We start from the raw sequence: 27,273 nt of genomic DNA on the forward strand, positions 1-27,273 counted from the left end.
TTTTTTTCGAGTTTTTCTGTTTTCTCCACCATAAGCGAGACGGACATCGAGGTCTCGGCAGGGAGTTGGTCATCAGACCAATCTCCTCAAGCTCGGCGCTCCTCACCTGATTTGATTTTTTTTTCTTTTCTTTTTGTATCGGAGAATTTGAAAGGCCGGTGGACCCCCTCCCACCGGCCCAAAAGAAATTACATTTTACATCAGGGACTTGTAGATAAGTTTTCTGTTATCTGGGCTTCATGCGATCTATCTGCTGTCGAAACAAGCATCCGAAGATAATCAATTCAACGGTTCACGATCATCCTCCTCATATCACGCGGCGCCGACCGTTAGATCCGTGAACCTTCTCGCGATAGGCGGTTTAGCATGCAGGTCCAAGCGAACCCGCGAACCGCACATGGGCCCGTTGATCAGCTCCAACGGCATCTCGTGAATTGCATGCGGCGGCTTCTGCCGCCTCGAAGATATTAGATAGTTACCTACCTTCCCCGATTTCATTACCTCCCCCATCTCTCAGCGCCCGTCGGTTCTATTATTCTCCCTGTCGGCTCTTGGAGCTCCGCTCTCTTTTTCCCTCCGGGCCCCTATTCGATTTCTAGGGTTTTTGCTTCTACGATCGATCTCTAGGGTTTCCTGAGACTTCAATCCTTTTACGCATGGCGGAGGTTGTCGACATGCCCGCCGAAGCCCTAGATCGCCGGCGGGACCGTCCGCAGGAAAGGCGAGAGAGCCCGACCGACAACGGATCTCCGCCCCCGCCACCGCCTCCCTTGAGAAGAAGGGACAGGGATTCGAAGGAGAGGAGGGACGAGAGGGACGACGGGCCTCCGAACCGGCGGGACGATTACCACGACGTCAGGAACCGGTCGCCTGCGCTCCCGCCACCTCCGCCGCTCGGGCTTTCGAGGGGGGAGAGGGATCGGGAGTACCGGAGGCGGAACAGCCCCAGCCCGGCGCCTCACGGTCACCGCAGGCACTCACCTCCCCGCCGGTCCCCTCCGCCTGGGCCCTTTAAGCGGTCCCGGAGGGATGATGGCGGATACGACCGGCGCCGGGGTAGTCCTAGAGGAGGGTATGGCTCAGACGACAGAAGGTGAGTAAAGAAATTGGTTCTTTGAGTATGAAATTGGCGAGTAAGGAAATTGGTTTTTTTAGTATCAAAACACCAATTTCACTTTTAAAGATATGTTCTTGTCACCGGTTTTCACCATGAGATGCTGTTTTCTGTTGCTGATACTCTACTTTTGCTTGTAGGTATGGCTACGATTATGGTGGAGGGTACGATCGAGGTGGCTCGGGAAGCAGAGGTGGTTATGCTGATGAAAGGCCTTATGGCCGTCACGCAAATCGTCCATCAGGTAATTATCGACACAGTTCCGTCCACTACATTAGCTTCAAATGCTATTACCAATCGCATAATTATCTTAGCCTCCATCAGCCTCTGTACTTTTGTTGTCTATTGATGAATCACTTGATAACATACATGTCAACCTTAATATGTTTTCTTGGTACACCATATTTAAAATATAAAACGAAGAATCGAGCAAAACAAGGCTTTATGAATGTGTTTAAGTATCTGAACATCGTATGAAGTGCTCCTTCAAATTCCAAGTGTCTTGGATAAGTAACCTCTTCCAGCCTGTTGTTTGCCTTGCACCTCTGCTCCCTTGCTCCTCTCTGTTACATTCATTACTGTCTCCCTATAGTTGTGCTCTATCGTCATAACTGCCAGCATCTTCTACTCACCATTCTGATTTCCCACTCATCATTATCTGCTCATGTCACTCACTATGTCCAGACATAGTAGCCATCAATGCATGTATTGGTGGCTGTTAGAAACTTAGAATACACATTGAGGATGCATTTGGCTGCAGGTTGAATGATGGTTGGAATACTTTAATCCTTAGTTCATTATAAGCTGCCAAATGCTAAGCTTCCAATTTGTTTGAAAGACAAAATGGACATTTTAAAAAGTTTGTAAGCTACTTTCCACCTAACTTGGAGTAAACTATTTCATCCCATGCGACGAAGTAGTTTATTTCTAAGTAAAGTGGGTTGAGAAAGTTAGTCAATCCATTTAGTCCAGGATAACATATTTTGCCACCAAACACAACCAAAAAGTGACAGAATGGCGAACCTTAATTAAGGTTCTCTTATAGCCTGGTACCTTACCAAAAAAAGGCTAGACAAAAGTTATTAATCAGGGTTGTTGGCTTTGCTCACATACGCAAAACTTGTCCCCACGCACATGGTGTGGAACTGAACGCAAACTGTGGAACTGAACATATGCTTGGTTCTCACATATTCCCTCATTTAAGCTCCAACGACATTGTCAAGGAAAGGGCAATCACAGTTACCATGATCTGCTCGTGGTTAGCTCCAAAAGAGCACTGATCTGGTATTCGCTAGCCACATAAGTAACAGATTGTGTTGGCTTTGATATCATTTGCAACGACCCAAGACCTAGCCTAAAAGGGTATAGCTAGAAGTTACTAACTGGGGCCATTGGCCGCACCTAAGTATCTAAGGCCTCTCCAATGTACACCAGATCTAGGACAAAACACATGCCCACCCGGATTACAATCATACATATTGGGTGCCACATGTTCCTAGCTAATGTATTATAATCATTCACTTTGATGTTTAACTTGGTGGCTCTCTTCTAGTATACTGGATGATGTCTCAATAATTAAAGCATCTAATGGACTAGGAAGCTTGTTCTTAGGTGGTTTTCCTACTAAAAGAAGAAAATCAACTCCAGCTTACACCAATCTGGTTCAAAAATTTGATTTGTCGTCCTTTTACATCTTCTTCAGGTCCCGTTTTTTAGAATGTTGGATTACTTGTAAAATAGCTGTATCTTCTTTTGATGATGCATTGGCTGTTACCCCCACAAGTGCATCCTCAAGGACAGAGCACTTATTAATTTCTATTTTAGAATGAGCAATAAATGGTGCATTGTAATCAAGGTTTTCAATTAATAAGATCTCAGCCATCTTGGAAGGTGTCTAGTACCAAGATGGACCTAGATCTTCGTTTATCTTGACATTGATAGGAAATTTTAAAGAAATAGGAAAGAAGTGAGATTTCCAAGATCTCAGCTGATATTATAGGAATCAATATTTCTGAGCTCTGAATTAATATAGCAAACCCCCCATTAACCTTCATCTTAAGAAATTAATTTGAATTTCTAATAAACTAAAATATAAAATTTAAGATCCTAAAAGGATATTAAGAAATCTCAACCAATACTTTGATATCTATCGGCTGATACATTGGGACATATTGGTATATGACAGCCAGTATAGTATTGGCCAGGATATATATATTTTTTTTGTAATATTGGTGATTGCCCAGTATAGTGTTACAAACTCATATCTTAGCTGAGTTGAAAAGTATTGTAATGAATAATGCAGACGAGATGTAAGTAAGTGGCAGGAGCAAGTAGGGAGCCGCATTACCCAAACCCTGGAAATCTTGCTGCCCTGTATTAAAAGGGATCAGAGGATAGGAAAGTGAAGAACCCCTAAATCTGCAAATAGAACAGGTTTAAGAAAAATGTTGTCCTAATTAGAAATGATTGACTTTTAAAGATGCATAGCGCATATTTAAAGGGACGAGCTCTCATCAATGACACTCAGTTTTCTCTTCAACTGCATTATGGATGTTATTGACTTGGAAAATCATACGTTACAACTAGCTTTTTGGATTAACTGTAAAAAGAAACTAGAAAACCAGAAGTCAAGATTTTTGACTATTAATGTACTTTGTCAATATTTTCTTCCTCTAGCAGTTTTTTCTTATCCCCTTTTCCTTCTTTGATGCTTTTGATGTATTGCATCATGGAATTATGATTTTTTTAGTAACATAAATATTTTTACTCAGCTGTGGCCACTTGCTTGTCTTGCCTTGAGTCTTTCTATGAAATTCTGAATTTATGATAAAAAAGACATGCCAGAATTGGTGATTTAAAGAGCCTTTGCTTTTTTCCTTCTCCCCTTCCATTTGATATTCTCAGAGAAGCAACAGATAGCAAAAAAAAAAAAAACTGTAAATTTCCCTTTCCAAGTGTCCCTTGAATCTGTCAGACAGCATTTAGCTTTGCTTGTCATTACTGATAGCTCATATTTACTTGGGGAGACTAGGAAGACTAAATGAATGTATGAATTACCTAGAAATATGAACAGTATCAATCTGACAATCCATTAAGCTCATTTCATCGGTAGACTACTGATTTCTTTGGTACTACTCTTCTTATAATCTCATAGCTTTAGCCTTGAAAAAGACAAGTGATGAATATTGTATTTTTGGATGTCATATATAGCTGTTTTTGGATTAAAAAATGCTGAAGTTGATTGTATTGGTGTGCCTTTTCATTTGGAACATCAGTTTTATTCTAAACTTACTTTTTTTTTGGCAGTTGCACAGCTATGCACCCACTTCAAAATTTTGGAATTACTGTTTTGAAGGTGAATTGAGTTGCTAAACTATACAGATTGATAACAGTTTGAAATATAAATATCATTCATGTATTGAATTAGACAGGAAAAAAGAAGCTATGCATGCATGCATAGTTGTAGCATGCCTTCATGATTGAGATCTGAAGCTGATAAAACTCCTGTATTATTAGGGAGCAAATGAACTATATCAATTATTTTCCTGCCTTTCTTTTTTAATGCACTGGGTTTCGTATTGTTGAATTGCTCATGCAGAAAATTTTTGTTCTAGTGAAAAAGTTGTTCTTACTTTTTTTTTATTGTTCTTGATGCCTTCTGTATGTCACTCTTTCAACCCTTGTAATTGGAAAAAAAAATAATCAGTTTTTTAGTCGTCTACCGTTATGCTGGTAAAAGTTCCTTTGAAATATTATAAAATAATTGAAGTAATTGAATTCCTCTTTTAACTTCAGAAATGCTCTATATCAAGAATCATCATCAGCATTCTCTTATTTCTACTTATATGAATAATTTCTTTTTCTCATCCTTTTCCTTCCCTAAATAAATCAATCCTCAGATTGGCCTGATTTGGGACGTGGTGGTTTCGGTGATGGAGCAGAGGTCATTCAAAGGTTTGTAACATGCCATGCATGTAACTGAAACCTGTTTTAGCTTCTATCATAGTCCAGTATGAGGGATCTTATTAATGTTTTTTGTCTTTCTGCTAGTTGTTTAATATCTTAGCTATTTGTTTAATTTAATGTTCTCTTTCCTTTCTAGTGGTGCTCTGTTTAGTTTTCTTTTGAATTTCCTTTCATATGCATTTGTTTCATGATTGACTTAGCATGTAAGATCTATATCAGTCTCAAGTGTTGGTTAGTCTATATGCTGAAGAAAGGACATCATTAACTCTTCCCTGCCTTGGTTGTATTCTTGCTCTGGCATTTCTATGCCATCTGAAGACACTTGCCAAAGAGGTAGTAACTAGGAAGTGTGCTGATTAAGTCATTATTTAATCAGATAGCAAGATTAAAATAGGGTTCCACTATGCTTTCTATCTTTTTTTTAAAAAACAAAAAAACAAAACTAGTTGAGTCTTAGCCTTTATATGCTTCTTGACTTTGTACATGGATTATTGAAAGTGTTTGTTAATGTATTCTACTTTAAAAGAAAACAAACTTTTCTTGTCATTAAATCAATTGGTTTGTCAACTTTTTGTTTCTCCAAGTTTACTTTGCCACCAAAGTTTCTTTTCGTAAATCTATTGATGTCGACAAGAGGCCATAAACTTGGGGCTTTTGTTTTTGGTTTTTCCATTCTATCTTCCTCTGGCAATAAATTTATAAACATTTCCCTGCCATCTCAAGACACTTGCCAAAGTGGCAGTAACTAGGAAGCGTTCTACTTAAATCATTATCTTATCAGATAGCAGCATTTGTTAAAATGGAGTTTCATCTTATTTTCTACAAACAAAAAACTTCCATTGAGCCTTTAATGTTTTATTATAATGGGAGGAAGATCATTTTGGTGTTCTTGAAGCCTGAAGATGACAAGCAAGTTTTAGAGAATTCATGATAAAGAGTGCAACGATTCACTCTCTGTGGAAATGATTCTTTGACCATGCCTGGGATGGCTAGACGAATGAAAGTTGTCACTCTTCACAAAAGGTGGTGATTGACATGGGATAATCTTTGGGTGTCCATTTGGTCGGTGGACATGGATCTTTGGTAATCTGTGATCCTTTGCAAGCTTTTATGACCACATCTAATTGCTTCAACATCAGATATACTGTTGCTAATCAAAACCTGAATTTTACTCTGGAAATGATATCACATGCTTAACCTTCTTTTAATCTTCTTCCACCTCATTTTTTCAACATCAGTTATATTATTGCTGATCAAAACCTGATTTTTACTCTGGAAATGATTTCACACTCTCCATCCTTTTTCTTTCAATCTTCTTCTACCTCATTTTTCTATTCTGGTTCTTTGTTTCCTCTCTTCCTTCATCATTTTTTCTGGAAAGGCCTGGAGCTGGTACTCTGTCATTTTCTGTGAACCTGTCTCAAAATTAGCATTCCACTCTTTTGATATATTGTTTCTATGGTATCAAATGTGCTTAGGATCATTTAGTATTGTCCCTAGATGTCCCAGAACTTTTCCTTCTCTCTTCATGTGTTTGGATTTTTGAATCTCAGTTTTATCTTAGTCATGACTTCTACCTAAGATCACATCAATAATTTGGATCTTTGTTTACTTGTTTAGCTGAACTTTGTTCAAGGATATACATGCACTTCAATCAAAATTCTTTTTTGTTATTTTTCCTTGTTCTATCTAATTTCTATGTTTGGTTTTGCGGAGGTTATTTGGCCTTGTCATTCAAATTTGGTTGAAGGGGGAAATTCGCTATGAGTTTTCTTTTGCAATTTTTTTCTTCAACTTGCGTACATTATAATCAATATAATTTGTTCTTTTATTATTTTTCTCCCAGGGAAGGATTGATGTCCTACAAGCAGTTCATCCAAGAGCTTGAAGATGATATTTTACCTGCTGAAGCTGAGCGCAGGTATCTAAAATAGAGCACAGCTGATATTATCTAATAATTTGATGTATTTCATGCAGTCATTTGGATTTACGTTCTCATTATTGTTTTAGTTAGTCTATTGCCGGTATTGGCTGTTATTCTACACGGTCTGATGATATAAGGCTGTATTCTTTTAATTTACTATATACTTGAAATTTGTCATGATTGTGTAGGTATGAGGAGTACAGGTCAGAGTACATTTCAACTCAGAAACGTACTTATTTCGACACTCACAAGGATGAAGAATGGTACTGTTACCTTTGGTCATAATATATTTTCCTGATTATGGTTGCAGATTTTTACCTATAGTGCTCTTTTTTTCTAGTTGCATGTCTTTTGAAGTGTTACCTAATGTATCTTGACTCCTTTGGGTGTAGGCTGAAAGACAAATATCATCCGACCAACTTAGTGACGGTTATCGAAAGGTTAGTTGTTGGTATACATGTCTGTGGTGTAATCTGGTATAAGGATTGTTGATCATTTGGAAGATGATTTCTACCCCATGCCATATTGTATGCTGACTTATATAGTTCTTACTGCATTCTATCCTCTTTATGTAATTTTCCTGCTAATCATGCTTCTTGAACGCTATCTCTACAGGCGGAATGAACGTGCAAGATCAACTGCAAAGGAATTCTTGCTTGATCTGCAGAGTGGAACATTGGACCTGTAAGATGTTTCTTTGCAGTCCTAGTTTTTGGTTGCCCATTCATTTTCTTGGTTTGACCCTTCTGTGCTTATCTCCTATGGCATGCAGGGGCCCAGGATTAACAGCCCCAGTAGTAAGCAAATCTGGAAATGGTAGTGATCCAAACTCTGAGGATGAAATGGACTCTAGTGGCAAAAGGAGAAGGCATGGTAGGGGCCCAGCAAAAGAAAATGATCTGCTTTCAGCTGCTCCCAGAGCTCATCCAGTTAGTTCTGAACCACGGAGAATTCAAATTGACATAGAACAAGCTCAGGCGCTGGTCCGTAAACTTGACACTGAGAAGGGTATTGAGGACAATGTTCTATCCAGCAGTGATCATGATAAATTGGATGGAGAGAAATCCCATGGTGGATCTATGGGGCCAATTATAATAATACGAGGCCTGACTACCGTCAAGGGTCTCGAGGGTTTTGAGCTGTTGGATACCCTAATTACTTATTTGTGGCGTGTCCATGGTGTAGATTACTATGGCATGTCTGAGACAAATGAAGCCAAGGGACTCCGGCATGTGAGAGCTGACAGTAAGAGCTTTGATGGATCTAATACCAGTGGAGCTGATTGGGAGAACAAACTTGATTCATTCTGGCAGGAAAGACTGCATGGGCGGGATCCCCTGGAAATTTTGACAGCCAAGGATAAAATTGATGCAGCAGCAGTTGAGGCTCTGGATCCTCATGTGCGGAAAATAAGAGATGAAAAATATGGTTGGAAGTATGGCTGTGGAGCCAAGGGCTGCACAAAGCTTTTCCATGCTGCTGAGTTTGTTCATAAGCATCTTAGACTCAAACACCCTGACCTCGTGATGGAGCTGACCTCAAAAGTCCGGGAAGATCTGTATTTTCAAAATTATTTGAAGTATGTTAACCGATAACATCTTGTAACAGGACTAGAAAATTATGATTGGATTATTGAAAAAGAATATGCTAGTCATTTGTCTCTTTCTCCACTGCAGTGATCCAAGCGCACCTGGTGGAACGCCTGTCATGCAGCAATCTGCACCGGTAGGACTCCTTTTGTGAGTAACAATGCTATTTGGGCATTTGACTCTTGCACACACAAGTCCTTCACTTGTATGCTTTTCTAGTAATCCTGAACATCTATCCTTAAGATGCCTTCAGGATGCCCTTAACAGTACGAGTTACATTTGCAACTTGACTTCTGGTGCATCTTGTTGGGTGCAGGACTTTCAAATATATCTTCCTCTGGTTGTTCAAGTTGCATATTATATTTTAGGTCAAATAACAGTAAATGGTCTTTGAATATTTTTCTGAAATAGCTTATATTTGTTTTTAACATATTTTATATTAATGATATTGTAATCAGAATTTGAGCTGTTTGGACTTTTTCTCTGTATTGACTGTGCACAAGCTGTCTGAGGTTACTGCATTTGTAGTTCAGAGACCTCAGCAGTGCAATATTAAAATTACAAGATGGTATGCAGAAACAAAATATTTAGGCATCTGAAGTAGCAACTTGTAGTATATAATGCAGTTAAAAGTCTGCCGAAATGGAACAGCATCTAGAAGTTTGTCCAACAATGACTGGCAGCTGTTATAAAGCACTCGTGAGATGGGATGTGTATCTCAAAGGTTCTATCTGGGAGTTCTGAATTTTGATATTTTATATCTCTTCACCATTGGAAATTACAAGATTGAGGTTCTATATCCTCCGGGTTTTTCCTATTTTGATTGTTTTGCTTTCTCCTTTGTGATTGGATGCCACATTCTTTTGTTTCAAACTGTCAATTTGTGCAGAACATAGTCATTTTATTAGAGAGAAATGTTGTATTCTCATGGAACTTTATCATCTGGTAAACAGCGGACCTATATTGTGTGATAGGTAAAACTTTATCACCTGTTGAAATTTCAGTCTTGTGAAATGATTGACAACAGTACATTTCTTTCATTTTGTGTTTTCTTAATCCAGTCTGGTGTTTGGACTTTTAGTCCTTCTATTTCTTTATTTCTTTTTATTTTTATTATCTTCTGAAATATAATTCACAGAATTATCTGTGGCTATGCTTTGTCCTTTAATTATTTCCTCTTATGTGACCTGTATGCACATACATATAAATAAAAGGAACCAATGCTTAGAACTGTAACATGCTCTTGCGTGGCATGTACAAAATACCTGTTTCTTGTAATTGACTGTGCCTGGGTGCACTTATCCTTGCTGTATTACTGCACTTTTTTGCAGAAGGTCAAGGCACCAAGACGCAGACCAGTTTTAGAAAACCGTCTTAGAGATGAACGTGGCAACCGTAGGGAGCATGACAGGGCTGATAGAGATGACGACAGATATGATAGGGCTGATCACTCACCATCTCATGATGCAAATGGTGCGCCGGAAGGGAGGAGCCATGATGAAACAATGTTTGACGCATTTGGTGTACAAGGGCTGCATGGAGGTCCTTTTCCTGCCGATGTGCCCCCTCCACCAGTATTGATGCCTGTACCTGGTGCTGGGTAAGTCAATAGTTTGTAGAGTTCCATATGCACCTACCTGATATTTCCTTCACTGTTATCATCCGGTATTTTTTGTAGTCCATTGGGACCTTTTGTTCCTGCCCCACCAGAAGTTGCTATGCGCATGCTGAGAGAGCAGGGTGGTCCATCGTCATTTGAAGCAAATGGTGGCCCTCGTGGTAGGAAAGGATGGCTTAGTCCCCAAGTGGGTGGTTCGGCGCCAATTCTTGCTGCACCTCCAGCATTTCGACACGATCCTCGTCGCATTCGAAGGTTATTGCTGCTTCATAAAAATATAACGACCTGCAATCGATCATGCTCTTTTAATTAACCACATACAGAGTCCTGTGATGGGTTGATAATGATATAGACTGCATATGTCAGGCTTATTCTAGACAAACGAGATTATAGGTTGTGTACGACTGCAACTTGATGTAGTCAATGCCTAGAAAGCATACGGATGTAATAACATTAACTGTTTATAAATAGAGGTTTGAAGACTAGTTAATTGATATGGGAAATTCCAGTTAGGATTGTTAGGTCTTTTATAGGTTTTGGTAGGGTAGTGAGCTCCGGATGAACAAATGAATATAACCTCTGTAGCACATCCATTTCTTGCTGTATGTTTGCAGATTTTGTGATTGTATTTTGCAAGTATTGGCCACAAAGTGTGGATGTAAAAGCCATTTATTTATTCATTGTTTATTGGTTTCTTCAAGTCCTCTTTCCAGTCCAACAACAAACTGCAGAAAAACATCTTGATGGGTATTAATGTAGGTAGTAGTTGTACCAATATTATAGAGTGTGCTAGTTTTCCAAGTGGACAAGTCTATGCGTGTGTTATTTTGACTTTCCTCAGGAAAGAAATCTATAAAGGGCTTTATTGAGTATTGGTTTCTTAGAATAGGAAGGATTTATAAGAATACTTGTACTCATCAGGTGTGCTTAAGTTACTCCTGGGTGTTCGCTGCTTTCTTGCATGTTGCAAAACTTAGAAATAAGATCATGATGGTTGAAAATTGAAACAATAATTTATCTGGGAAGATTGGAGCAAACATATTAAAACAAAAAAAATATTGAGAAAATATAATGGTTGACTCACAGTCTTCATCGGCTCAGACAAGCTTATGATGGGGTATCAAGAACTGAAATTTGGTGGGCTCTAGGAGAGATGTGCGTGAACAATAAATTGAAATTATCGAGGAGTGTTAGCAGTATATGTGACACAACTAGTGCAGTCTTTGTTGTGGGCTTATACTGTGGACTGGCTATAAGTCCATGTCTTTTTACACCAGTTATAGATGGATCAGCTGCTAATAGTTGGGAGGATGTACCATGGTGTATGCTATTTGTAGAGAAGAGGACAAGATCAAATGCTAAATTGGATCCTTGAAGGGATATCTTTGACCACAGGGGTTTAAATATCAGTAGAATTTGATAATAAGAGTATGGGATGTAACTGTGGTGAAAAGGGAAATAAAATTGAAGTTCAAGTCAAAATTGATGGACAAAAAATCGTTGCAGTGTTTGATTTCTGTAGCTAGGACTATTGTGCAAAAAGAGATTAAGATGAAGACGGATGTAATAGAATTGGAGTTGGATTTTCTGGCATTCTGCAATCGATGTACACCTTGACAATTTGGGGAAGGATTCTATAAAATGGCAATGAGATCCACAACATTGTTTGGTTCAGAATGTCGGGCAGTAAAGAGGGTAAAAAGTGCACAATAGTGTCACAAAAATCGAGAATAATGCGATTGTTTGTGGTAAATCTAGGATGAATATATTGTGCCGCGACCGAATGAGCAAATCTTGGGAGTTGCATCAATCGAGGGCTAAGCAATGGGAGTAATCATTGAGATGGTTTGAGTATGTGCAATGAAGAATTAGATGGCTAGAGCAAGGAAGAGTACTAGAATGTGAACAATTTTGGGAGACGAACAATTGTGCGAAGGTGTTTGAAAAAGCTTGCAGTAACTTCAGAGGAAGCCTAAGAGTGATCAGCAAATGTGGATCGTTAAAGCAGATATTAGTAGCAGTTGGGCAAATAGGTGAAAAAGGACTTGATGGGTATGGTCACAATTGGGCAAGTGGATGCTAAATACTGGAACCAACTTTTCTCTCATAATTAGTAGCAGTTGTAATTGGTTTACTAACTACATGTATACATATCTCTCCTTTTTTTTTGGGACAAAAGTCACATATTAGTGTTTCATTGCTTTCTATGCATTTCTTGTGTTTTGTAATTTGGTAGTGTGAGTCTTGAGCCTGAATAAAACGGTTGAGGGTTGACAACATATCATAAAAGCATGTTAAACTTTGATGTTGAATCAAATTTGGCATTTGTAAATGTCATGTGGTCCTCGGCATCTGGTAGTTGTCAGAAGGATATAAAAACTTAAGGTAACAATAAAGGGGCCCTCAATTGGACAGCGTGGTGGATGTGGATTTATAAACCTGACCAAATAGTTGTGACAATGCTAGATGGTTATGGTAAGATGTTGCTATATTTGTTTCTCGGCAGCAAATTCTTAACCTGAATCTAAGATATGTTTATTAAGGTTTTGGCTTTATGTGCATAAGATGCAGCCGTTATTCTAAATTCTGGTTTCTAATTTATTAAATATGTTATTGTATTTTTTTGTATTTATTTTAATACTTAATTTGAATATAGATGGTGGTGTTCCTAAATACTAATATGCTTTCTTATTTCTGAATAACATCTATCATGTAGTTTGAACAATTCTTTGTTAACTATTGTTATATTTTATATCGGCATTATATACTTTAAAAGCATTTTTCCAATCCTATGTGCTCTTTAACTACCTGCTTCTTTCTATATGCATGCTCATCTGATCCTGTCTTTTGATTGCAGCTACCAAGACCTTGATGCCCCAGAGGATGAAGTTACTGTTATAGACTACAGGAGCTTGTAGACTTTTCATTTGCTGTTATACTTTGGAAGCATATTTGTACCATAATCGAGTATGTGCTCAAAATCATGCCTGTAGTCTTATTGCAATTGACTTTGTTTAATGAATTGATGCACGTTTGTACCATAGGTATATGAGACCCTTTGGTCATGCTCTTGTTTGTTGCAGGAAGAGGTGACATTAATAAATGAATTTGATCAGGATGCTTGGTGTGTTTGCATATGGAATACCAAATATGTGCATTGTCAGATCATATAACCATTTCTTCCTTTTTAGTCAGTTTTCCAACTTGGCTGTGACCCTGAACACTTGAATGCTGTTGTTTTGAGTAACATAAAGGGCGGCCAATGCAAGAGCTGCCCATCATTGCAGGATCCGGGAAATATCATGTATGCAGCCGTACTTCCATGTGTTTCTATATTTTGAACCTGCAATCTTGAGATCATAGTGAAGCAATCATATTGTTGCGATTTAAAACCTCTACCGTCTCATTTCATGCACCTTGAATTTCAGCTCAGATAGTTTGCTAATGATCTTGATACTAACAGGTTTGAATGCAAGTACTAGTCTACGGATAAATCTATGAGGGTGGATGCATGATATTAATAGGGATGAATCAATCATATGTTCATGGAAATTCTTCTCTGGATCTTCTATAATATGGCCCTTTCAACTGGAGCTGTGGTATCTTGTCATAAGGATGGTTCCAGACTGGAGGTTTTGTTGTTTTGTGCTACAGTATTAGCCAGTTTGCTTGCTGGTTGCCTTATGTATATTTGTGCGTATATATCACAAAGCTGATGAGCTGATTCAAGGAGCTAAATGAACAAGCTCAAAAGCTTGTGGGCATATTCATTTGTTGCATGCATGATTTAAAGTTCTTCAGAAACTAGTTTCATGAGATTTAGGCACAAAAGGTCAATTCAAGTGCAAAACTAGCATGCTAACCGCAACTCACAAGATCACAAGTGAATAGGATTTTTTTGGAGATGTATGAAATGTTTTGCTATGCTTTGCAGATCTCTCATAGAAATTCGACAGAATTCAACTAATAGTTCATTCATTCTCAATTCAGTTATTATTTCCACCATGGATTTAAGCAGAGTTAATCAATGTGATCTTTCACCATGCACCGGCAATAGAAGTACAAAGAATCTGCTATGCCTATGATGAATACTTCCATCAACCAGCCGGAGGCGATATAAGCCTTCTTGCAGGGTCTCAATGCTTTCCAAAATTCATACTATGCGTTTTAAAGTGCTATATTGCTCACTACATCTGGCTTGGATGAATGTTGGTGTTCTTAAACAGAATAGCAACCTGCGTGCTGCACTACTGCTAGGTATTCCTCGACCTTAAGCACGGTGTCATCTTCTTGGCCCGGGGAATTCTGGTGTTCTCTACCTGTAAACTGCAATTACTATTTCAACTGAATTATTTCAAAAAAATGTTTCACTTGAAGGCTTGAAGTAACTTTTTAAAACTCAAGCAATAATTCTTTTCTAGAGCCAATGCTTAGTACTTTAGATCAAGATTCATTCGACATTTTTGAAGATACCAATATATCTACTGGTAATGTAAGTATGGGCGAGTAAATCACAGCCATCCTAAGTCTCTACCTGTAAACTGCAATTACTATTTCAACTGAATTATTTCAAAAAAATGTTTCACTTGAAGGCTTGAAGTAACTTTTTAAAACTCGAGCAATAATTCTTTTCTAGAGCCAATGCTTAGTACTTTAGACCAAGATTCATTCGACATTTTTGAAGATACCAATATGTCTACTGGTAATGTAAGTATGGGCGAGTAAATCACAGCCAACCTACCATACGTGGACAACTATTCAAGTTATAAAACCCACAAAAATATCATAACGTGTTTGAAGAAAATTTTGACTTTTCTTGAATTTATCTTCTAAATTATGGAGCATATAATCTTATTTATAAAGTATGGATTTCTGTTTTTTGGCCTGATGCTGGATAATTTCAATGGACTTTCTGTAAAAGCGCGCTAATGTTCACATCATGTACGCTTGAATATTATGAAAACCATACAATTAAAGATATTAATTATTAGAGAAATAATGACTTTAGAAGCGAGGGTCCGAGGGCAGGCCGATATGACCTTGAAAAACCTCTGCGCTTCTCCTCTCCCTCTACTCCTTCCGACCTGAGTTCTCTCCCGGGCATTATTCCCCTTCCGCTCCCTCCCGTCCGTTCGCGACTTTGATGGAAGCTGCGCTGCGTCGGCAGCGGCAGCGGCGGCGATTCCTTTAATGCGTGCATCCCGCTGGGTGGCGCTCCGCCTACGCGACTCCCTCCTCCACCCTCCCCGACAATCGCTCTGTTCGCCCCGCGCCGCCTCCGCCTCCGAATCCGAATCCATCCTTGCGCCCTTCGCCTCCTCTTTTCCCGTTCTTCATCCACCCTCACGACGAGAGGACGAAGCTCCGCCTTGTGGGCTTCTTCTCCTCTTCCCCTCCGCCGCCGGCGCTCGCTTCTTTACGGCTCTCGGTTCATTCCCTGTTTCCTCGAAAGGTTTTTCTAGGGATTTCTCCTCATCAACGAGGCCTTCTGGGATCAGCTCCTCTGCTGCTCTCCTTTCCTTCGGGCGCAGTTGGGTTCTCCTCGCCCCACCTTTTACCATTGGAAAAAGAATCATTCCACCCCCGCCCCCCCACCCCTAAGTTATAGGTATTCTTGGACTGTTTCTTTAATCAAATTAAATTTTGGGGTTTGTTGCAGATTATTCTCGTAGAGTTGCAAAGGTTAAAAGGACCGAATTTGATGACACCAGGTAACGCCATAAACTTACATTTCTTTTCCTCTACCTTCATCCTCTTAGGTCAGAATTATTAGTGTAGATTTTCTCAAAAAAGAATTAGCAGTGTGGAAATAATTCTTGCCGTTGAACTGCGTGTGATATATCTGTCGTTAACCCCCACTGGTGATTGCAACACTTCAGAAAAAGGCACTTCTCTCCCCAAGTTCATCCTTCTAAAATACTGCTAGAGATGTCATCATTTATCATTTCTTTGTATAGATTTTATTTTTTTTTATATAGATTCTATAACAAACTTTACATAATAGATTAATTGCTTTTGAGGTACCTCTTGCTATCGGCCTTTTAACACTTTTTATTTTCAAAAATAGATCAAATTATATTTTTTTATCATAATTTCACAAACCAGGATCAAGCAATGAGACCATCAAAAGTTCTGAGTGATGCAATACGTCTATTTGCAACTTTTCAATCTCATATCTTCCAGTCCATAATATCTTTGTTTTTAGGAATTTATGGGGTGTAGCACCTATACATGCATCAGGGTATCTCGTGTTACTCGGCTAACTAGAAATGGGATGCTTATTGCAGCCATCGAGCAGTTACAACTGCATTATGGTGCAACTTTCTTGTCTTCTCTCTGAAGTTTGGAGTGTGGCTTGCAACTTCCAGCCATGTTATGTTAGCCGAGTTGGTGCACTCAGTTGCGGATTTTGCAAACCAGGTATCTTTCACATTTGACATGGTGTCAGTATCTGTTATTCCTTCTCTCATCTTCCTTTTGATTACTTGCAACTATTTTATAAGCTCTCTTCCTATTTGTCTCTGCAAAACTTGCTTCTAACTTATGCTTTTGAGAATTCAGATCAAAGCACTGACTCCTGTTGATACTACAGGTCCTTCTTGCGTATGGTTTGAATAGCTCGAGGCGTGGTCCAGATGCTCTGCACCCGTAGGTTTACCCCATCTTCATACTATACACAGTAACATTCGTTTTTTCTGTTATTTGACAACCCCACGATCAAAATCTGCCTTAAAGCATTGCTAATACTGAACAGCAACGAGAGGCATTAGATTTACATTTTCCTGGCCATTTTATTTTGGATCTGATGATTAGCAACAGATTAACTGAGTTAAATGTACAGGAATTTTCATCATTAAATCCTTTGAGCTGTTGAATTTTTTCTTTGTAAATAAAATCTTCTCTGTTCTTCTGCAGTTATGGTTATTCAAAGGAAAGATTTGTCTGGTCATTGATATCTGCTGTCGGCATCTTTTGCCTGGGCTCTGGGGCAACAATTGTGCATGGATTTCAGAATTTGTGTAGCTCTCATGTATTTCATGTTTATCTGTCTCAGATGATTGCATAAGTTTAAACCTTTTATAATGCTCTTATTTTGATTAAGATTGCTCTTCCAAAATTTTAAATATCACCAGTCATTTATGAGTGTGGATTTCTTGAACAGCCTCCTGAAAATATTCATTATGCTGCTTTTGTGATTGGTGGATCATTCCTGATTGAAGGTATGTCTCAGCACATTCAAATTTTTGGTTTTTTTGGTTTGGTCTAGGAATATAATTTTGATGACTTTTCCAGGTGCTTCTCTACTTGTTGCCATTAATGCTGTCAAGAAAGGTGCGGCTGCAGAGGGAATGAAAATGTGGGACTATGTTTGGCGTGGTCATGATCCAACATCAGTTGCTGTTATGACAGAGGTGATTCTTTGTTGGAAATAGCTGTAAAATATTTAGTATTTTCAAGTATACATATTTTCCACAAAATTCTAGTTACCACAGCCATTTTTTACTTGCAATTTGACAACTCACATCATTCTCATACGGCTAAGATAATTAGTGTTCATGATTGTTGGTTCTTGGTTCTTTATGCCTTTGTCCATGATATGTTCATTCAGCAGTTCATCTTTTGGTCTTTCAACTAGTCCTGGTTATGCAGGATGGTGCTGCAGTAACAGGTCTGGCTATTGCTGCAGCTTCATTGGTGGCTGTTAATACAACAGGAAATGCAATTTATGACCCAATTGGTTCCATGATAGTCGGTAGTTTACTTGGAATGGTATGTTTTTTTTCTTAGCCTCGATATTTGAATCTTGACAATTATTTTTAGTTAGTTAATATACTTGTGCATGCTAGCAAATGATAACTATGTACAAATGACTTTTTGTTCTATTTGGATTTATATAGCACCTGTTTACATTATATCTCTAACAACATACTTGTTGGTTTTTAAAAGTAGACACTTAAGATGGTTAGTATATATGAAAATTCTTATTGTGAAGGGAATTGTTTGAAGTATCAAAAGAATTTTTATATAATGACCAGAGAAGTTAAGCAATATGCCAAAATTTATTCTTTTCTCCTGTTGGCTATTATTCCTAGCTCATAGGTCAGAGATTTAAAACTGGTTTGCTTTAGTTGTGCTAACAGAACTTACTGATGTATTGATGTTGGCACTTCTTGTTTGGTTCATTTCCACACAATTTTATTTGTTTACATCATTGAGCAACACAACTGTGATTTGATATGGACTATGGAGCTTGTACATCAACTTTGGATTTAAAGGATATCATATGAATCCTAGATTGTTTCTTTTTGAAGTCAATCTATGATAATAAGTGAACCATGGGCTAATTGCAGGGGCAGATGATAGAACTTTTTTGTGGGTTCAAATGCTGGTTCTAGGTGTCATGCTAGCAGGTGGATGGTGTGCCCAATAAGTTTACTATGAACCTGATTTGAGCATACTAAAAGCTTTGTAAGGTGTATCGAGAGTAAGAATTGCCGAACCGGGCTGTACATAGCCGACCCAGTCTTTGACTGGGTCGGTTTGCTTATGGAAAACGGTAGGGGCCGGAACCACAATAACACCGGCTGGTACCAGACAAAACTGGACGGAACCGTCTGGTTTCGACCGGTTCGCACCGAGTCGGGGCTATTTTGGAGCTTTGGCCCAAAGCTACAGCACGTGTCGTCGCCTTTTTTGCGTGTGGATGCGTGAGCCAGGCCAACCGGTTCGGTTTGGTCCGAACCGATACCGAACCGGACCGAACGCCGACTGGTACGGAACCCGATACCAATTCAGCAATCCTTGCTCGAGAGGCAAATATATAAGAAAAATCAAGAAAATCAGAAAGAAAAGGAGGTCATAAATCATAATAACTATAATTACTAATATAACCTCTTAATGGTTTTGTTATTGAAATGCTAAAATGATGAAAAGTTTCTTTTAGCTTATACCAACTTAATCAATCCCGGTTAGGTTAGAAAAAGTATGGTCTCAAATTCCGGTGGGATGTCCTGCTATTTTTTCAGCATCTTGATCAGCATGTCTTGGGACATCTTTTATCCCAAGTGTCAGGATGGGGCAGGATGGCGGCATATTCTGCTCTGTGGGCAAGCAGGGGCTGCCCCATCCTACAGGTTTAAAACCTTGAGAAAATTATCACCACTAATTCACTAACCATAGATCTTTAACTGGTTCAAGGTCCGAACTGCATTTGGTGGGATGATATAATTGTACTGAAATAGCCAATATGGATTAGTATAAAACTTATTCCATTCCCCCCTTCCCCTTTCTAACTCTATGAGGAAAACTGACATGGTTAAAGAGGTAGCACTTGTAAAACTGTAAGGAACACGACAGCTATGGGCAAGTATAAATGGATTAATGTGCATCTCTCACTCCCCTCCTCAAAAGGAAGAAAAGAAAAACCTAATTGATGCTTCCTACGTTGGGAATTAAACTTGCTTTACCAAATTATCTTTCTTTATTCACAAAGTGAGTTGGTAGATATGCTGGCTATAGGTGGAGCTCTGACAGATGCTTTGTATGCTGAGGTAACACATCTTGTAATGCATAGTTGCAATATCACGATACAGTAATGAGGTTGAAAAACCAATAAGTAACTGGAAGTCAGTCAGGGAAATATTAGAGGGTTGGAGGGGCTAAAAAAATAAATGAAGAGTTTGATAAAAGGAGATCCGAGATAGTATTAGCAAACTTAAGAATAAAATTGAATATAACTCATGACTTTTTTGCCATTTTTATCGAATAACATATAATTTTAAGCTGCATAAGGTATGATTTTGATGGAATAATATGTGAAGTATGAACTGCCAACATTTTGTTTTAAAAGTGATATAAACACTTGAAAATCAGATTAAAATGGTAAATGTAATGGAGAAGCTTTGATAAGTGGCATCAAATCAATTGCTATGCAGACGCTTTTTTTACAGTGCTAGTTAAACAAAAACAGATTTTCATCATTTTTATCATCTGTTGTAGTTATTTTGATATTCCTTTGAAGTACATGCCTCATGGTAGTGCAACTACAGTTATATTTTCCTATTGCAGGTTGCAATATTTCTCATTCAGAGGAATAGGCATGCTTTAATTGGTAGGGCAATTGATGATCATGACATGGAAAGAGTACTTCAGTTTTTGAAATCTGATCCGGTGAAGATAATACTACAATAGTCTTAGATAATTCCTTACATTTTTGGGCTTTGTAAATCTATATGTTAATTTGCCACAGGTTGTAGATGCTTTGTATGATTGCAAAAGTGAGGTAATTGGGCCTGGATTTTTCAGATTTAAATCAGAAATAGGTAATCTTCTCAACCCTTATAATTTGTGTGTAATACAGTGTTATTTTAAAAGGATAAGGTTGTAGGTATTTTCTAAGACCAGATTACTATCATTGTATGTCTAAATCCACAACTGATGTATCTTTTAAGTGGATACATGAAACCGGGAGCTGGTAAATGATGGATAATTTCTATAAAGTTCTACACCTTAGATAGTGTTATATGCTTTTATGTTCATAGTGTGATCTGGAAGCCCTTAATTCAATGGGTTGAAGAGTTTACACAACTTGTTTTCTGGTAAGATCACAGCATCTGAAATTCTCATGAAATTGAAGGTAGTGAGGGTTCACCAGCTTTGTGTTTTTTTGCATATTTTGATGGTAAGCTTGGAGGAGATTTTGGACCTTCATTAATAGTCATTGGATGCGTAGGCTATTTTAGTGCCTACAAAACCATGTCAGAACTCATTCTTGTAATATTTGGAGGAGATGAAAATAGAGAAGGGGTACGGAGGGAGGGACGTGAATGGATTTTCAAATGAATGGCAAAACTTAGGCCCCATGTGGTTGGAATAGTTGTCTGAGTTAATGGGGGCATGAGCAAGAACATGATGTAAAAATGGATGGTTGAAGTAGAGCAAAATGTTTTGCCTTTTTGGTAGAATATTTTATCCATGTTGTGAGAGATAAATACCCAATTGTTAATTTTTGTTTTCAACTCCTGTTTTGCTTCCTAGTAATAAAGGAGCATAGTTACTTATACCAGTTTATCCTGCAACCAAACACAGCTTAGGGTTCATATTTTTCAATAAAAATAAAGCTGCTTGTGTATAACTCTTTGGAGGCATCTTTTGCTGTAGTTTGGATGAGGCGCCTGCTTTATGTTCAATTCCCCTTTGAAAGAGAGGCATTCCCTTTTTTCTGGACTTTTGTCCTGTTAGTGACGCAGTTCTAAACTCTTTTTGCCAAAAATTCTAGCAATTAATTTCCATCAATATTTTTTATTTCTTAGAACTTGAATGTCAACCTAATTTGTGATTTTGATTGTAACAGATTTCAATGGTGTAATGGTGGTGCAAAATTATTTGGAAAGAACTGGACGTGGAGAATGGTCAAAACAGGCATGTTATAATTGTAGTTGACTATTGCTGCATTTTTTCTAGTTTGCATAGTGTACCTAGGTTTTGTGCTAGTATGCTGATTTACTTTCAGTATTTATTTGAGCTGGTTTTAGTATCTTTTGGTTCATAAAGTGTAAAACCCTTGGATGATAGAACTGCAGCAAGGAAAATAACAATAGTGGGGTGGCTTTGGTTGTTTTGTGCATGCTGCATGCTTTTAGACTCGAGTAGAATTTCTACAGGACAATGTTGAGGTCTTCAGAGTTGTATGGAATAGAGTGTTGGACTATAATAAGCTCATAGGATGCACATGCTTTAGAATGCAACTGGCTGTGTGGTCATAACTATCAGGGGTAGCAGGGGATACAGAAGGCCCATTTCTTCTTGGCTGGAAGGCATGAAGAGCTTGATGATTAACTGCTAACTGTAGCAATATAGAAAAGATAACAGAGCACATTTCCTACAAACCCATTTGCCTGCATGGTCCCATATGAATCTGGGTCAGTTCTACGGAGTGGAAGTACAAGCTATTCATCTAGTTGAGTGGCGGCTAAAGAAGATAGTGAAAGGAATAAATCATTATGAAGTGCTTGTACATTTAAAATTCATTGATGTACTAAATGTTCCAATATTGCAATATCAGTGAGATGAAATAGATGATGTGCTGGAGTCCTTGATGTTCCACCAAGATGAAATGGCAGAGAACCATTATAACATGGACATGTAGAAGGATAGCAGGCATGTCAAGGAGAGGGTCACACGGCCCTATAAAAGAGTTATGAAGAGGAGGGGATAACCTACAATAATCTGAAAATAACTCATGACATATGAGACAGTAAAATGTTGCATAGACTTGGAAGTTGTGAATGTTAAGGAATTCTGAGGTTGACTGCAAATAGGTGGGATGGTGCTTTGCAGCAGTTATGATTTCATTATTTTAGGAGCTATATGTCATCTAAGATCTGGTTTTATTTTCTAGTAATGATGACAATACCAAACCCATGTGCCTCTTTTGTCTGTACTAGCACATGGTTGTTCAACAATGCTCAGATTCGCAGCAACTAACTATAGCTGCACTCTCTTTTAAGTAATGTGTCTAGGTGCTTTTAAGTTACATTTGTTAGCATGTTAGATAAATTAGGTCTTAAAATCTGTATATGAAAATATATTTGGCACTTATCTTCATTATGACTAACTTCTATTTTAATTTAACATATCTAAATTTCTCTAAGGTTATATTATAAGTGATCCCTCCCTCTATATTTCTTTTTTTTTTGCATGGCCATGTTGCTCTGATATAAATGCTGTTCTCTCTCTCTCTCTATCTCTATCTCCAATTGTAGTTGAGTGGCCTAATCGTAAACACCTATCATGGATGAAACCAAGGAACCATCATCAATTATGGAGCAAACCTATATGGATCTGAGTCCAACTGAGAGTCCGACTGTATGTCATATTCAAGCAATGTTTTAAAAGGTGGCTGCAGTATGCAGGAGGTCAAGGGACAGCACAGTGCATATATGTTGTGCGGCCGCATATGTGGGGATATATGCTGTTAGTATTTTAAATATTTAAATAAATAAAATATATTTAATTAGTTTTTATAAATAACATTGATATCAATAATAATTACATTTAGCAACTAGTGTTTATTATTTAGTACTTGATTCTTAATAGCAATAATTAACATATTGACATTGTTGATATACATGCAGTGACCAACTAGAAGCCCACATCCAACCCAACCATTAGCTTAAACCTGCCTTGTTTACATGAGCCTGCATGATATATGTGGTCACACAATGCTGAAAAGGCCATGTGTATAGTTGCATGCTGATGAGCAAGTTGTATATGCGGCGGCACAATGCTAATCTTCTTGTATATGCATATGCAAAGCGTCAAACAAACTTTTCCATCCATATGCGGCTCGACCGCATATGATAGCCACCGATAGGTTATACGGTGCACTTTAAGGGAATACATATGCATAGGTGGCTGCATATGCAGCCTTATACACCCGCATTTCAGAACAGTCTATTCGAAGATTGTGGTTGATTGAAACATATGTTCTTTTAAAATTTTACCTATTTATATGTGGGAGAGGCAAGATTCTCTCCCTATGTGTCTGTGTGATTTTTTTAAGGAAAACCCTATTAGAATAATGCCAAAGGGGCAAAAAGTCTGCTTGAGGTAGCAATTTCCAATCGGATCTCATGCTGGCTTGACTTTAAGCAAATACATGGTAATTTGTTTGCTTTTATCTGAATAAAATAGTCAAAAATGCATGTTGTTTGGCAAGACGATGCAGACTGTTCCCATACAAAAAGATCTTCTTCATTTGTTATGAATATATTGCAAGAAAGGACAACCAAAAGTGTTGTCGACACACTTCTATTGTGACCATATATTTCCTATGCTGATCTTTTGTTATCTGAATATATATTTGTTAAGTTTATTTATTTTTCTTTCAGAAACTATAACTTTCGATGTGAAACAAAACCAGACTGGACTGTAATCTTGCTGGAATGAAAAAAAAACCAAGATTTTGAACCTTATTCCAAGCAGAGAGTGAAAATGCATAGATATACAAAATAGTAGGCAACTGTCCAGCATTTAATTATTAATATGCTGCCTTGCTTCTAGATTTCCTGGCATGTCGTTTTTCTTATCACATCTCATTCTTGAACTTGTTGCTTGAACCTGGATCCTTCACTCTTACGACCATGAATCCATGTAATGTGAAAACCATTTCTTTCCTTCTGTTTCTTCTATTTTCCTGGGAATCTTGTTATTAAGCATTCAATTCTGCCGGTACAATCTGTAAATCGAGTTACTTTTACTTATGGGGGGATGAAACTCAACTAGTTTCTTCTATGAATAATTGAATATCCCTCTACCAGTTCACAGGCTAAAGACCTTCCAGGCACAGCCACTACCAGTGTTTGCCAACCATTTTTTTGCTTCATGCATTGTATGCAATTCTTTTTCAGGCACATCTTAATTTTAGTTTTGCTAGATCATGAAACAAAACACCTGGCATTGCTACAATTATTGAGAAAGACATTATTCATCTCTTGAGCATTCACTGGGAAGAGTTTGAAGAGTTTCAATTCAGTATACAGATATACTGAGAATGGTACACTAATTACTTACACTCGCTGATACTATCAGTTTCGGGAGGCTGCAAAAAGTGAAGATGATTCTGCACTCCTCAAGGTCATGGCTTGTTATGGTAAGTGTAACATGAGTATGCTTTGCTTGTATGGTTTTTTTTGCAGCTTTTCTAATATGGATTATAAATATTTTATTTATGAAAGGTGAGGATGTTGTCGAAGCTCTTGGCAGTGAGGTGGATCGGCTTGAAAGTGAGATTCAGAAGATTGTCCCAGGGATCCGGCATGTTGATATTGAAGCGCACAATCCAGAAGGAATGTCAATATAGTTTCCAGTTTGTGTGGCTCACGTAGACTGACCATTTCCATCTGATTGATTGTTCGCCAAATTATTCAGAAGTCGTGTTCAAGAGGCTTCAATTTCATTTCTATGGAGCCATATGTTGATACATTGGTTGCTGAATATCACAGAGGAAAACTGTTCTTTGCAGAGCACACAAAGCTATGTTCATTTACAAAAGAAAATAGTACTTGGGATTTGGGAGCCATTGCAGAGTCAGTTCAAGCAATAAAGCAGCTCAGAGTCATGGAGGAGATGTATTTACTCAACATACTTTACCAAACAAACTTGGATGTCCTGTCTGTTTACCAATTATTTCATCAGAAATATAGGTTGATATCATTTGCATGTTTTTCTTTTTTCTATTCATCTGCTTCACGTCTAAATTCTACTTCATGGCTAATATATGATGCACCTTCCAAATAAAAAAGAATCTGCACTCTATCATTATCGAAACTGTCTAAACTTAGATGTACCTAAACAATTTATCATCTGTATGTACAGACTAATGCATAGCAAGTTTTTCTATCATCTCCATTAAATACTTATTCTTCAATAAACTACATTACATTTTTTTTTTATCTTCATGGGGAGGGTCTCGGTTGATTTTCCTTTCTTTATACTTAGATGTTTTAGATCGTTAAGTTTGAAAAGTCCAATCAGATGTTTTAGTTCGTTAAGTTTTAAAAGTCCAACCAACATAGACTCATCGAATATTTATAGAAAATTGCAATCTACATCACATAATAGTGTGCTTATATATCTTCAATGACGTTGTTCTTTTAACTTTCCCCCTGTTTCTCGCTATTTTTTTGAATTTATTTCAGAAGGAAACGTGAGGGAAGCCCACCCACTGCGTCTCTCCATCCCAAGTGTCTCTCCTCCCTCGGCTTTTGCTTCACGCACGTAGAAGGAAGCCATGGCATTCGTCATCCATCGTGGCGGCCGCCGCCAGGCTTATATATCTTCATTGACCTCCTCCCTACTCGCCGCCGGATCCGGCGGCCGGATAACCCTGGCGGCGGCCGCCACAATGGATGACTAATGCCATGGGTTTCTTCTTCCAAACGCTAGATTCTTCTGGATTAGAGCCTAGAGCTAACCGGAAAAAGTCATTCTTTTCTATCTAAAAATGTTGTCGGTCAAAAGTGGCTCGGTCATAATAAATCATAATAAAGAATGAGTGAAATCCGTGGGCACTGATTAAATTTATGTACCAGCAGGTTATGTGCCATCAGAAATGCATGATAATTTTAATAAATGATTCCACAAAATTATAGATTATCGAGTCTTAATATTTTTTTTAAAAAATATCAATACATAAGTAGTTACCATGGAAATCATCATCATCATCATCATCATATATATATATATATATATATATATATATATATATATATATATATATATATATATATATATATATATATATATATATATGTAAGGCGTTTTTTTAGTAATTTATGTATCTAATTTAGTAATTTTTATTTTTTAATTTGATATTGAAATCAACAACATTTCTCCCTGCTGAGAACGACAGTATTTCTCAGGTCATATATAACATGTACATGGAACGTCCAAAAAACTCAGTAAAGTGGTTGCAAGCATCCACGTCTTAAACCCCTATGGCAACCGACTCGTTCTAGTTGAAAATGATCAATAAAAAAAAATTTAAATAAATATCTTTTTAAAATTTAAATTTGTGTGAATACTTTTTTAAAATTTATAATGATTTTTGTACCCTCATAAAATATTATTTTTGCACAAATGCCCATATAACGATTCTTCTAATATCGTTAATAAAAATCATATTTATTTTATTTAAAAATAAAATAATTTTTTGAAATTATTTTTTTTGTTCTCCATCACGATTGGCTTATAAATATTTTTTTCACATCTACTCATTTTAGCTTAAAACTGTTAATTTTTTAATAGCATTAGATAGTATGGATACATATGTAAAAATAAGAATTAAAAAATAATAAATGGTAAAAAAATTTATAAAAGTATATGCAGATATTAATTTTTAAAAAATATTCATTGAAAAATTGGTATTTAGGAGAATATTTATGTAAAAAAAATCTAAAATAATTTCAAACGGTCCCGGTCGCTTTCACAAGATATCCCAAAACCGGGACAAAACCCGACAAAAATCTCACACGAAATCCACAAACCGATGACGTATTCA

General features: G+C 37.6%; 2 protein-coding genes across 5 annotated transcripts; both read left to right on the top strand.

Moving 5' to 3' along the window:
* Positions 1 to 483: 483 nt before the first annotated feature.
* On the top strand, positions 484 to 13,975 carry LOC103714107 (serrate RNA effector molecule). Of its 3 annotated transcripts, XR_003386949.2 has the most exons (14): positions 484 to 1,093; positions 1,255 to 1,358; positions 5,014 to 5,068; positions 6,927 to 7,001; positions 7,193 to 7,267; positions 7,397 to 7,444; positions 7,620 to 7,688; positions 7,777 to 8,583; positions 8,681 to 8,729; positions 9,925 to 10,193; positions 10,272 to 10,466; positions 13,069 to 13,178; positions 13,295 to 13,515; positions 13,675 to 13,975. XR_003386949.2 is itself a non-coding variant. In XM_008801244.4 (13 exons), the coding sequence occupies exons 1-12, from the start codon at positions 657 to 659 to the stop codon at positions 13,127 to 13,129; spliced, it is 2,244 nt and encodes a 747-aa protein (XP_008799466.2). In that variant the 5' UTR covers positions 484 to 656; the 3' UTR covers positions 13,130 to 13,178; positions 13,295 to 13,582. The 3 variants fall into 3 exon arrangements, 2 of the variants coding, with proteins under 2 accessions (XP_008799466.2, XP_008799465.2); XM_008801244.4 differs by lacking the exon at positions 13,675 to 13,975 and having other exon boundaries at positions 13,295 to 13,582; XM_008801243.4 differs by lacking the exon at positions 13,675 to 13,975 and having other exon boundaries at positions 13,069 to 13,377.
* A 1,236-nt stretch (positions 13,976 to 15,211) lies between these two features.
* On the top strand, positions 15,212 to 25,448 carry LOC103714105 (metal tolerance protein C4). 2 transcript variants are annotated; one of them, XM_008801241.3, is made up of 13 exons: positions 15,212 to 15,741; positions 15,871 to 15,922; positions 16,499 to 16,631; positions 16,804 to 16,859; positions 17,127 to 17,241; positions 17,374 to 17,431; positions 17,505 to 17,623; positions 17,862 to 17,981; positions 20,280 to 20,381; positions 20,461 to 20,533; positions 21,565 to 21,632; positions 24,804 to 24,864; positions 24,950 to 25,448. In XM_008801241.3, the coding sequence occupies exons 1-13, from the start codon at positions 15,402 to 15,404 to the stop codon at positions 25,072 to 25,074; spliced, it is 1,422 nt and encodes a 473-aa protein (XP_008799463.2). In that variant the 5' UTR covers positions 15,212 to 15,401; the 3' UTR covers positions 25,075 to 25,448. The 2 variants fall into 2 exon arrangements, with proteins under 2 accessions (XP_008799463.2, XP_038985767.1); XM_039129839.1 differs by having other exon boundaries at positions 15,213 to 15,746.
* Positions 25,449 to 27,273: the final 1,825 nt, after the last annotated feature.

Source organism: Phoenix dactylifera, chromosome 9 (genome assembly GCF_009389715.1).
Source record: "Phoenix dactylifera cultivar Barhee BC4 chromosome 9, palm_55x_up_171113_PBpolish2nd_filt_p, whole genome shotgun sequence".
In the NCBI taxonomy this organism is placed as follows: Eukaryota; Viridiplantae; Streptophyta; class Magnoliopsida; order Arecales; family Arecaceae; genus Phoenix; species Phoenix dactylifera.

Bases quoted from the DNA above. Each gene is read 5' to 3' on its own strand.
- LOC103714107 (XM_008801244.4), top strand. From the start codon at position 657: ATGGCGGAGGTTGTCGACATGCCCGCCGAAGCCCTAGATCGCCGGCGG. The intron at 1,359-5,013 runs GTAATTATCGAC...ATCAATCCTCAG, and splicing joins TCACGCAAATCGTCCATCAG to ATTGGCCTGATTTGGGACGT. The intron at 8,730-9,924 runs GTAGGACTCCTT...ACTTTTTTGCAG, and splicing joins TCATGCAGCAATCTGCACCG to AAGGTCAAGGCACCAAGACG.
- LOC103714105 (XM_008801241.3), top strand. From the start codon at position 15,402: ATGCGTGCATCCCGCTGGGTGGCGCTCCGCCTACGCGACTCCCTCCTC. The intron at 17,242-17,373 runs GTATTTCATGTT...TTTCTTGAACAG, and splicing joins AGAATTTGTGTAGCTCTCAT to CCTCCTGAAAATATTCATTA. The intron at 20,382-20,460 runs GTGAAGATAATA...AATTTGCCACAG, and splicing joins AGTTTTTGAAATCTGATCCG to GTTGTAGATGCTTTGTATGA.